Source organism: Leuresthes tenuis, unplaced genomic scaffold (genome assembly GCF_036924035.1).
Source record: "Leuresthes tenuis unplaced genomic scaffold, fLeuTen1.0.hap1 SCAF_14, whole genome shotgun sequence".
NCBI classification, from domain to species: Eukaryota; Metazoa; Chordata; class Actinopteri; order Atheriniformes; family Atherinopsidae; genus Leuresthes; species Leuresthes tenuis.
Genome location: NW_027325368.1, coordinates 6,464,464 through 6,477,183, shown reverse-complemented (window position 1 = coordinate 6,477,183; position 12,720 = coordinate 6,464,464). Strand labels below are relative to the sequence as shown.

At 41.9% G+C, this 12,720-nt stretch overlaps 1 protein-coding gene across 1 annotated transcript in view; it reads right to left on the bottom strand.

Annotated features, from left to right (window-relative positions):
• Positions 1 to 12,720, bottom strand: part of lig1 (ligase I, DNA, ATP-dependent) — a 54,412-nt gene that overhangs the window by 6,892 nt on the left and 34,800 nt on the right. Inside the window, exons 21-24 of the mRNA XM_072363663.1 lie at positions 11,036 to 11,180; positions 10,459 to 10,541; positions 7,424 to 7,576; positions 3,204 to 3,257 (exon numbers count right to left, since the gene is read on the bottom strand). Of these exons, the coding sequence (XP_072219764.1) occupies positions 3,204 to 3,257; positions 7,424 to 7,576; positions 10,459 to 10,541; positions 11,036 to 11,180 (435 nt within the window). The remainder of the gene's footprint in view (positions 1 to 3,203; positions 3,258 to 7,423; positions 7,577 to 10,458; positions 10,542 to 11,035; positions 11,181 to 12,720) is intronic.

Sequence of the window (12,720 nt, the reverse complement as noted above, 5' to 3'; positions counted from 1 at the left end):
GACAAATTTCAGCCTAAATACGTGTCGTGACCTTCGAGGTCTAAATAAAACGTGACTGCTCACACTCTGATTTGGCCTTCATGTCATCGATCGGCAATAACAGCTAGCATAAAGGACCGTTCCCCTATTATTGATATTTCCTTCCATAACCTTGTTGGAGTACTGTTTGGAATCATCTAATCAGTGAAATGAACTCGTTTTGAGCTGCAGAAGAGAAGAGCCGGCCAAGTGCCAGGACAGAGAATCGGGTTGAGTAGGCTGTGGAAAGGTGGGGCTCCTACCCAGGTAGGACTTCCTGCTTTGCGCCTGATTCATCGTTAAATGTCTGCAGAGCTGGTCGGCGCCTGTGACGTCGCACACAGACTGAAAGCAGCCAACTCCACTCGGCTCACTCAAAGAGACTTAAATCATTCTCCTCAATAAACAGTTGCACAAGAACACTATTTCTTTCATTTCAATAGTCTAATTGGTTCCTCTTTATCTACTTCTAATCTAATCTGTTGGTGCTTTAGGTCACATTTATGCAGAAATATAGAAAATTCTACAGAGTTAACATACTTTCAAACGGCAGACGACTCAGTAAATGGGTCAAGTACTGAATAAGTTAGGGGTGATGAAACAATGCAACTGTACGTGCCTTCAGGAAAAATATAATTACATTTATATGAGCCTAAAAGGTGTCAGAGCTATTTCAGTTACATGCAATTACCTGGGTTGATTTAACATCATTTACTTCTAGAAGTGAGTGGGCAATTAAGCTAATTTGTGTGCCTATATCTGTATAATCTGTTTATTTATTCACTTGCTATTTCTAAATAACTGACAGTCAGTTATTTAGAAATAGAAATAAGTTCAGAACTTATTCAAGGATTGGTGATAATTACAATCACGTTCACATGTTCGTCCCGGGAGAGAAACGGTTTGTGGCTAAATTTTCATTCACTTAAATATGGAGCAGCTGTTCGACTGAAGTGAATGTAGCGTAGTGTAGGAAGGCGTTCGTGCTCAGGATGGAAAACTAGAGCCTAACTTTAAGGTCAGTTTGGGGTTTAGTACAACTTGTACTCGATTTATTTAAGAAAAAAAAAAGAAGAAAGAAAAAAAGCTGCTTATCAGAAAATTGCAGAGCTGGAAAGAACATGTTTTAGGCCAGCAGCTGCAAGGGCAGAGTGTCCAGGGCTTGTGATGACTCTTAAGCTCTGATCACGTCACAGACGCACAGTTCTTACACATCAACGCAGTTTAATACAATTAACAATCAAACACTTTCAACCTCAGACATTTTGACCGGCGCTGTGTCCACAAATCAACTCGTTAAACTGCCCCTTTTATTATAAAATAACTCCGTTAAAGGTGTGGATTATATGAAACTGAAGTTGACATTTAACTGCTGTAGTTTTGGTAAGTTTCTACAAATTAAACCATCAGTCGGGGTTGAAATAACCCCCAGACGAGCCGGCTTTATCAGAGAGAAAAACACAAAGTTGGCAGTAAAAATAGTGTTTCTATTCTGGCCAGACTCCTTCCAATGTGAACATCTTAATCAAGTCGTTTTTCACACTTCATGTGGTCTCAGATTTTAAATTAACACAGTGAATAGGTCTGTTGCAGTTTTTAATAGAATCAACAAGAAAAACAACAAAAGGTTCAAAAAGTAAATCATAAACAGGATTTTCTTAAGTTTATCGTTTTATGGTAGAAAAGCCAGAAAATATTAATATTCGAGAAGCAGCTGACTGAAAAAAAAACTCCCATGAATAGAAAACAAATTAGTTCTGGATTTATGAAAGACAGCTGTTCATCCAGGCAAAAATTAGGGAAAAAAGACAACACAACAACAACAACTACAAAATGAGATTTCATGAAACTTAGAAGACAGCAGCTTGAGCAAAGGAGATATTACGTTTTGGCGTTGATCCAGATGAAACAGGGCACCAGCCCTCCAATTACGTGGATCAGATTCATATAGGTCAAAATCCTTCCTCGTGTATCAGAACCGGCATCCCAACAGTGAAACAGGGGATCAGTGCGGGCCTCGTTATAACACAGCAGCTCACTACCTGGAGCAGTGTAAACAAGCAAATTGTCTCCCTGTCGACGGTCGCCATCGGCCACACCGCTGACTCGCCTTAATTCACCATCCATCACTTTCATTATAGACCGCTACAGCACAGGCTGTACTGGTCTGAGAGGAAAGAAAGGTTACAACACCAGCTCAATCACTGCTTCACGGTGGTGATTCTGCACCGTGCAGCACAACTGACTCTAAACAGCCAATCTTCCAACGATCACTTTATTCCAAGACAAAAAAATGAACAGAATTAGCTCCCAAACAGATGGCTCCATTCCTAAAAGAATCTCTGCTTGTTCCCGTCTAATTTTAGCTGATAAACTGACTCTCACACCAGCTATCGTTTTCAGAGAGCAGTGGTCAATTGCCTCAAATGCTGCTGCTGCTCTGGAACAAACCTCTTCATATGTAAATGAGAAAAGCAATTCATTCCCCAACGTCAGAGCACGCCCGCACAGCTCTTCTGCACTTTCTTTAAATAGGTGCATCAGCAGTCCATAGTTTCTCCACAACATTTTCAAAACAGGCACGATTTAACACATTCGCAATTAAATGCATGCATAATAAAGTCAAATGACGGGTATTTCTGCGACATCTTTGATGTGTGATATCACATCAACAAGCCTCGAGGGTAAAAATATTCTCGGTGATGCCAGAGCTAACATCCGCGACTTCTATCATTCTTCTTCTTTCGGCCTCTCCCTTTATCAGGGTCGCCACAGCGAGTCAATCTCGCATCATTGATTTGGCACGTTTCACGCCGGATCCGTGACTTCTATCATTAAAAGCACCTAAGTTGTTGCTAACAAAACGAGTTCAGTTTTAGAAACCATCTGCACACTAGCCTTCTTATTTTAGTATCAAAATCTCCACTTGCATCCGAATAGATGAAATACAAGAAGAATCAAACGAGGGAAGTAATTATTTGTGGAATGAAAGGGCTTCAAAAACTTTAACAACACCAATTCAGGCTTTTATAAACTCTAAAATAATTCAGTTCAAGTAGCTGCAGCTGTGTTACAATTAGCAGCTCTGATTTAAAAAAAAGATGGCATCAGTGAGGGGGAAAAAGATGTTCACATGTGGTTTTTAAATTAGGCAAATAAGAGCCAGTCACACAGCGCCACTTTACCTTTAAGAACTTGTAATGCTGCTCCAGATCTTCATCCTTGAAGCCTGTCCCAATCTGAAAGAGACGTGAGGAGATGAGAGGAGATGAGAGAGAGAGACACACACACCCAGATATGCGCATACACATATTCCTTCGTGGTAGGACAGATGACATTTGGCAGCGAGTGGCAGAACACAGAAAAGCCAGCAACACCCCCCACCCCCCCACTACAGCACAAGCATCTCGTCTGCCTTATTTGCCTCAAGTGTCATGTCACTTCTCAAAGGACGCGAACCTACTGAGACACAAGAAACGGCTAACAGGCTGACGCACACGCACACGCACACGCACGCACACACACAGAACAGAATTCGGATGCATGACGCAAACATTTTGTCACCCACAGACATATTCTGCAGGTGTCCAGGAGGAGCTTTACAGTAAGAGTCTGTGGCAGCACTTTCATTCAACTGTGGCCCCTTTGTGCATTTTTCTCATCTATGAAGGCCAAATCCTCAACAAGCCAACAGTGGTACGGTTTGTTAAAAGTGACAACACACCACCTATTGCACACCAAACGCAGAGCTGAGCCAATTACAATGACTCGTTTGTTTTGTGTACTGATAGTCAAATCCCCCCAGCAGCCTAATCCAATCAATACAGGTGTTTGAGTGAGAGATCACATTACAGAACTGTGCCGCTTTCTCACACCGGTGCCGAATGGCTCGAGTCTCAGCACAGAGACAGGATATTTTTCTCACACTTCAAATTTTTTACAGTAATGGTTTCTGCCTTTGAGGATGGAAACCTAAGAAGGTGAGAAACCAGCTCATCTGAAACCAACTGCGGTAGTTTTAAGTGTGCTATAGAAATAATCTTCGACTTTACACGGCTCGGCTTTGGACTCCTTGGGGGTGGTTACTCCAGCGGCCTTCATGTGGAGAAACAACAATACATGGTAGCATTTTAGAAGAGGACAGAAAAACACAAGAAAAAGAAGAAAATTTCACAAAAAAGTCACAAAGAGACATTTCACAAAGCAACAACTAATCAGAAAAGACAATATTTTAGAAAAAATGCAGAAAATATACAGCAAAAAAAAGATTTTTTTTATAGCAGCTTAATCCAATTTTAGGGTCTGGAGCCTCTCCCAGCTGTCATTTGTACACCCTGGACAGGTCGCCAGTCCATCACAGGGCCACACAGACACAAACGAGACCACACACGCTCACTCCTAGGGACACCAATTAACCTAACATGCATGGGAGGAAGCCAGAGTACCCGGAGAGAACCCAAACTCCACACAGAAAGGCCCAGCTGGGAGCTGAACCTGGAACCCTCTCATTGTTCATCGCTGTGAGGCGACGGAGCTAACCGCCACACCACCGTGCAGCCAAAACAAGACACAACAAAAAGGAAGCCTTCCAGACAGTGACATTTAACAACCGAAAACACGAAAAGGAAAGCAGACCAAAAAGCAACAAACAGAAAAAAAGCTAATTTCCACTAATTGCAAGAAAACTAATGAAATGATGTCCCGTCTCATTTTCTGATTAAAATGTTGTTCCGCCTTTATTGAAATGTCAGCTTTTATTCATTGCTGTTGAGCTTCGCCCGTTAGGCTCGCCGTACTTTGCCGTTATCTTCACACAAACCTTTGTACGATAACTCTTCTTCACTAAAGAATGGACAGTAAAGCTGCCCACTCCACAGCTGCCTGCCGCCCTGCTCTTTCCCACACGTGTGAACATCTGCCCTCTGTTCTTCTTCCTCATGGTGGGCAGAAGCTCGTATGGCTAAAGTACTTTTTGATCATTCTTTGACACAGACTTATTCCCACCTGTTATACCACCCAGCAACAAATGGTGAACCAGAACAGCAAGCTGTAAATATATGGTGCGTTTTACTTGATTCATAAAAACTCAGCATTTAACGAGATGGGTGGTAATATGAGAGCCAATACAGCAAAGTAATAGTTTTGATGGATGTGTGAAATATTGTAAAGTGATAATAAGTCGACATTTCATTGAAATGTCTAAGATTTACTGCGATGTCTTCCTCCGATGCCAAAGTCTTTACAAAGACCGATAACAATCAAGTGTGCAATAAATGAGCCTCTTCGAGGTGTCAGTCCTAGTTTCTCAGGGCTGCAAACTAAACAAACAAACGACTAACTGTTGCTACGACCGCTCTATCTTCTTCTGGTTTATGATGGCGAGTCTTTTTCTGTGTGGAGCGGCACAGCTGCTGGATCTGAAGGGGACAACCTGACCTAAGGACGGTTGACCAGGACGTGAAGCCACGAGGAGTCGTGGGGGGAAGAAGAGTTGGTGAAACTGTTTTTTTCCTCCCCGCTTTTGTTTTTACAGCATTGAGGAGAAGAGAGATGATGAAATGCAGCACACAGCAGCAGAGGATGCTGCAGTCACTTGACAACTGCTGGGCTGTCATGGAGCACCACATAAAAGATAAACGGCATGTTTACAGTTTCAGCTTTGCTTCTTTTTTTTCCTTTTTTTCTCCGAATAAAACACATGCGCCTTGAATTTGGATCCATAAAACTGTCCACACGAGACATTTAGACAGCACACAGCAGTTTTTAAGTCGATCTTCCATTTCAGCCAGATAATTACAGTGATTGTGCACTGGACACTGAGAGCTTAAGAAACAAAAGTGAAGTCAAATCAATAGTGTGCCTGAACACCTTCTGTACGCATGCAGAGGACAGAAACTGCTTGCAAGGATTTGACTTGCATATAAGAAGCAGCAGCTTGTGTTTTTATTTAAGCAGGCTGTAAAAGAGGGCAGGTATGAAACCCACCAGACAAACTATTTTCACACATGAACACGGAGGATTTTCGAGAGATTGTGCCCTCAGTTTGGGGTCATGTCTTTCTCAGACGTTGTTGTTTACACATGCACTTCACAGCAGGAGGTTCTGTGCTGAAGATGAGCTCTCACAGCTGGAAATCAAGAGGGGGGCGTAGCAGTGGTTACTCAAGATGCAAATAGTGCGCCGAGGAACTGCAAAAGTCTTTATATTTTGCTTCCAAACAGTTTATTTCAATCTGTTGAAGTGGTCTGCAGCAACAGGCTCTTTGAAGGTTTTTCAACTTCATGAAGATTGAAATATGAGATTTTATGAAGGGAGCTTGTGAGTCGAAGCAATGCAACAAGCTGGTTTTAATGTTGTGGCTGATGTGTGGACAGCAGGCAGTTTAACAGGTATCCGCTCAACTGAAGCAGCTAAAGCAGAAAGCTGTGGTTGCACCAATGAGCTGTGAGGTGTGACGGTGTTATGGATGCGAACACAAGCTCTGCTGATGTTTATACGAGTGCACACGCTCAGTAAATTCATTTAGGGATAAGGACACAAAGTTACTGAAGAAAAACTCAGATTGAGGGTTTTCACAGGAAGAGACCAAACCCAAGTACTGTGAAGACGTAACTGACAGACTTGTACGCCCTCTTAATATCTCAAACAAAGTCAGAATAGACATATGGGAACAAAGATATTCCTCCACCTCAACTTTGAGAGAGAAACGCGACACATGCAAACATAGCAACCACTCACAGAGCACGTTGATACACAAATCTGAAGTATGAGAAGCACAGGGTCTAATAATAGACATACGCGCCAAAAATATGCCATCTTCAAGCTGTAAATTGGCTGCACTAATAAGTACTCCATCTCCCTTCCTACTCGTTACATGTTTATTGAACAGCAAATGCCACCAGACAAAAGTACAAACTTATCACTGAAATGACAGACTGTTGCCTGGAAATTACACGTCAACCTCAGAAGTACTCAATTAGTTTCTCTGGTTAATCTCAACTCTTAGTGCTTCCAAACACCAGAAGCACAAGACAATATGAAGATGCTGGGAATCTGAAGTGTTGATGTGAGTTTTAACTCACATGGGAGAACACAATACGATTGTCAACATCAATTTTAATTTCACCGTCAGAAAATCGAATGCATGTGCATACAAAGCTCTTTGAAAAGGGCAAATATCTTTCTTCAGGGATTACTTAATGTGAATTTTGTGAAATGATTCTTAAGATAACCTTTCGAAAACCAAAAAAAACCTTGAAACCTAATTTGCACATTTTCCGCTTGGTTAGATCAAAATAAAGATGTCAAACGCATCAGTTAAACAAGCTGTGCGCCCGGTATCTAGCATGCATTAAGCGTACCGCATCGTTGCACCCTTAATGAAACATGCGCTGCACACACTTACCTTGCAAACTGACTGGAATTCCTCGTTTTCCTCATCATAGCAGGCCAGCAGGAAGCCACCGTAAGTGCCTGCCCTTTTACCTTTGCCCAGATAGGCACCAATCACACAAAGGTCAACAGTGTCGCCCACACCCTCCAGGTAGTCCTTCTTCAACTGGGAGGAAGACAACGAGAAACACCGTTTACATTAAATACAGTTGTATTCTGGGCCAAATCAGCCACTATAATGAGATGTTATGCCTTTGTGGAACTAAACAATAATGACTCTGAAACTGTAGCAACTATGCATATAAACCATGTTTCATTCATAAATATAGTGTGAGATATGCTTCTGAATGATAAAAACTATCTTAGTAGATCAACATGATTCTGAGAATGCCAATTAACTGGAATGACCTGAGTGTATTCCTCAGAGACACAAAATCCCTTCTTTTTACATTCTCCATACTTCAGCGACGTTGTACTGAAATAACAATTGAGCCCTTTCAAACACGGACTCCTTTTAAAGCAACATGACACCAATTAAATACATTCCCCTCCCTTAAAAATGATGCTAGCAAATTTCCCATGTCTGGCCTGTTAACATTTACAAATCACTTTTAAAATCAGGTTTGGCCTGCATGCACTCACATTAAAGGATACATGGACAAGTGTGTGTGGGGGGGGGGCATAAGATCTGGTTTTCAATGGAGTCGAGTGGAGGTAGTGGAGATAAGCATGATAAAACCTTAGGGAGTTAGCAGCCTGCAGGCCTTTCAACATGTCAGCTGCACCTTATCGGTGCAAAAAAGACCCATCAGTGTTCATACATGCCAGACTGAGGGCGGATCAGCCCCACATCGCTCTGCGTTTACACACATCAAGCCATCACTGGAGAATCACAACAGCAGTGTCTGTGACAGTGAGGCGTTCTGCACGTTTGTACTGACTTCCCCCGGCCGGTGCAAAGTAGCACGAGCTGCAGATCAACTTCTACTTCCAAAAAGGTCTAAAACTTACAAATTACAAATATGCACCGAGGCTCTCGATGTTAGATTGAGAGCAATGAAGAGCACAAAGCTAAAGGGTGATGGAGTGCCGTTGCTTTCACAGAGCGATGGAGTTATTAATGTTATCACATGTATATAGAGAGCTTTATTTTACGCAAAGGTTTGGTTGGAGAAACCCTCATTTTTCACTGTCACCCAATGTTCTTTGGTGTTACGGAGCTGTTTGATCAGTGGTAAAGGGGTCACACGTCACCAGCCTTCGACTTAGCCCGCGACTCAAAGGACTGATCTCTATCATCAGCTTCAGCTGGCATGCAGACAAGCCTCTTTGTTGTCGCTCACATTACAATATGATAGAAGTAGCTCCAGGTGAGTCACTCTGAATTTCATGAAACTGCACACTGGACATATCAAAGAGTTCTCGCCAGTATTCAACCACATTCTGGTAATATTCCAGAGTAGACCATAGTTTCTCCTTTACGATAATTTTCCTTTTCAGTCTTTTTGCCCTTTCATGTCCCCTGACCTCGGTGACACTTCGCCAACAGCTCTCAACTCCTTGAAAATATCAAAAACCCTAGATTAGAGTGGGACTTTGACGTCTTTGCAAGCCTCAGTAATCATATCTTAGTCATGTTCACACGGTGATTGATGACTGCTGATCGTACTGCCGATTTGCCTCCAATCTGAGCCATTTGTCTTCAAACTCAAACATCTGTCGGCCTCATGAAAATTGGGCTCAACATATCGTTCTCTAAGTAGCTTAATGAATAAGTACCCATCCTCATATCTTTCATCATTATTTTAGAGCTGAGTAAAGGGCAGTAAAACAGCCATGAAAGGAGTATAGTTAATAGGGTGAATAGCTATGAAAACTATTGAATATTAAAAATCATCTTTTTGTTTTTCATTAATAAAACTGCTTTAAATTAATGGGTTTTTACGGTTTGCTCTATGATTTGTTTGTATATTTTGATCGTGGGGACGGCTTCCACACTATAGGTCAGGGTCAGCATGTTTTTCTTGTTGAAATCAAATCATTAGGGTACATCCTGACCGCAGGCTTCCTCCATAACTTCCCCTTTTATGAGAGAATCTGAAAGCTGCAAGCCTGGAGTTTGAGGCCTCGGTGAGACGGATGTGACTTCATCGCACGTGGAGCGAAACCTAGTTTCAAACACTGCTCCTGCGGTCCTGTCACTCTTAATCCTGAAGGGTTTAAAGAAGGGTGCGATCGCACGGTGTGTAAAGATGTTTTTTTTTTTACTTTTGAGATGACCGAGTTTTTTATGCTTTAAAAGATTTGATTAATTTACAAAACATTAAAAAAATTCTTCTCTAAAGTGGAAGATATTTTCCCCCAAACCAAAAGCGGTTTAAATAATGATCTTTATGCGACATTGAATTTATACTGTGTTAGAGGGAGAGCATGTTAGCATTTGAGAGCACTGTAAGTGAGTAAACTTTATTTATATGGCACCTATCACGGATAAAAAGCACGCCTCCAATACAACAGATGAATAATCATAAAAGACGAAAAACAAGGTAAAAATAAATAAAATACAGGTGGAGACATGGGTAAGTTCACAACTGTCCAACTAAAAGCTTGCTTAAATAAAAAAGTTTTCAGCTTCTTCTTAAAGGAGTCCACAGACTCAGAGCACCTCAGTGAAAGAGGCCATGCTTGAAAGGAACGGTCACCTCGGTGTGGAAGTGTGTGTGAGGAACAACCTCTGACCTGCTGAGCTCAGGGTTCGGGCAGATATATGCAGGGGCTGGACCATGTAGGGCTGGAAAAGTAAGGACCAGTATTTTAAAACTGATTCTAAAAGTGGACTGGAAGCCAATGCAGGGATGCTAAAATTGGGCTCTTTTCTTGTTAAAACAGCTGTGTTCTGTACAGTCTGGAGACGATCCAGGTTTTTCTTATTAAAACAGATAAAAAAAAATCTGTTACGGTCTAATCAAGAGGAAATAAAAGCGTGGATGTGTGTGTGAGACGTGTGATTTATTTCTGTGTTAACGCCACAACCACATGTACACACACCTTGAGCCAATTATGGGAGCGCTTGGCAATCTCATAGGTTGCATCCTTTTCCAGAGTCTTCACCATAAGGCCCTCACAGGAGTCTACAAACACACACACACACACACAGAGAAATGCATTAATACACCAAAACACGATCCCCGAAGTGCAGACAGGAAATTAAGAGATTATCTGTAAAATAGATTAAATGTATTTGTGTGCAACTCAAAAGGAAACAAACGGGTTCAGGAAACAAAGAGAGAGGACGAGGAGAGGAGTAAAACACACACACACGCACACCCACACACACACACACACACACACAGGAAATGCATGTTTGTTCTTCCTAAAAGGAACTAAATTCATGCAGACACACAAACATCCAGGCCAAACAAAGACGTAGACAAGTAAACAAAGGCTACACACACAGTTTATACATGAAAGCAGAAGGCAAAGGCACAAATGAAATGAGACTCAAGCAACACACCCACAGACACACGAGCACACAGTTAGTTCACAGACAAAAAAGTTCAAGATACAAACACAGCCTGAAGGACAACGAGGAGGAAAAATGTGCCACCGTGTGACACACACACACCTCGGACAGACTGCTCCAGGAACTCAGCGATGGCATCAGTGTTGCTGGAGTCCATGAACGAGGCGAAGAGAAACTCTCCCTCCACTTCTGAGAAGCTGTCTTTCAGCAGAGCCCGACGCCGGGACAGCGGCTGTCGCACCAGGGACTGAAAAGAAACACACACATCATTACAAATGGCAAAACTGTACCATCACAACCATTTCCTCATCATTGCTCGAGGGCTTGTAGTGACAAGGATGAAATGCCATCTCTACCATCTACCCACACAGATACAAATAAACAGTCTCAGAATAAACTCAGATGTGTGGTTTCAGCAGTTTTAGGCACACATACACTTAGCATACAACTTAGCTTGGAACTCCTAAATATCACAAATCAGTAAAGATCTGTCTGAAGTGCAGAAGCATAAATGCTAAATGCTCAGAAAAAAGAGAGAACGCATACGAAGGTCTCATTAACAACACCCCCAGCTTCTTCTTCTTTATCTAATGCAACTTATTACAGACGTACTGCTGCCACATCGCAGCTCAAAATGTGCATCTTATTAAGTATCCCCACACAGTTCAGGAGTGGGAAGCAAGTGGAAGATCATGATTTTGTTTCAGCACCGTTATAGAAATCCTAAAGTTGAGAGAGCAATCTCATTCTGGGAGTATATACAGACGCCACTTAGTAGGAGTGCTAAAAACATTGGCCACAGTAAAAATAAAATCCCAACCACAGCTGAGCAATTAACATGTGATAAAGAGTCCAGCAAATTGGATTCTCTTGGGATTGTAATCCATCAAATCTTGAATAAAAAGATGTGAACTAGGGCTGCAGCAATTTACTCAGATAAATTGCAGATAAAGTAGTATTTTTTTTATTTTTATCCATTAAAAGTGTGAACATGTCTCAGCTTGCACATCTGTAACTCCTGTTCCTCACAAAAGCAACCAACACGCTTTAATTCACTTAATTCAAAGAGCATTACAGCCCCTTTAAATGTTTTTTATTCTTATTTTCTTCTTTTTCTGAATAACCAGAAGCCAAATAAGTGCATCTGGGAGAACTCCAGTCAGGCATGAACCATGGATTTAGAGTCATAACATCCTTCTAATTCAGCCGTTTGACAATATTTTATGTCATTATAGCACATATGTTGGAAAAGATGTGCTTGTCAATGGAAGTGTCACAACAAGCCTGCGGCAGGTGCATACATACATACCAACAGCTGCTGAGCAGTGCGGATACCTGAACTCAGTGTGACTCCAGAGTTTGTGCATATCATGGTGGAAAATAGAAGAATGGCATGTTCTGACACACTGACATGCATCAAAGCAGCTCTGCTGCGTGGCCTTGCATGCGTTATACTGATGAACTGCTCTGAGTGTTCATGCTATATCAAAGCCTCCTACATACTGCCCTAAGCCCCTTTGTTTTCTTCAGGTTGTGCCTAAAAGTTAACAAATCTGTAGGTGTTTAGTCTGGAAAATGTCAAAATAAAAAGATACAAGGCCCCAGTAGAAGGACGGCATGGTTGCACAAAGTGGCACCTTACCTCTGCAAAACAGCAGAAATGGGGTCAAGTGACAGAACCCCCAGTGGCCATGAGTTAACTGTGGGAAAGCATCATCTTCTCGAAATGCTCTCCTCTCCGAGTTGCAAAACATTCAACAAGACTGCTGCTGCTAGTCGTGAGATCG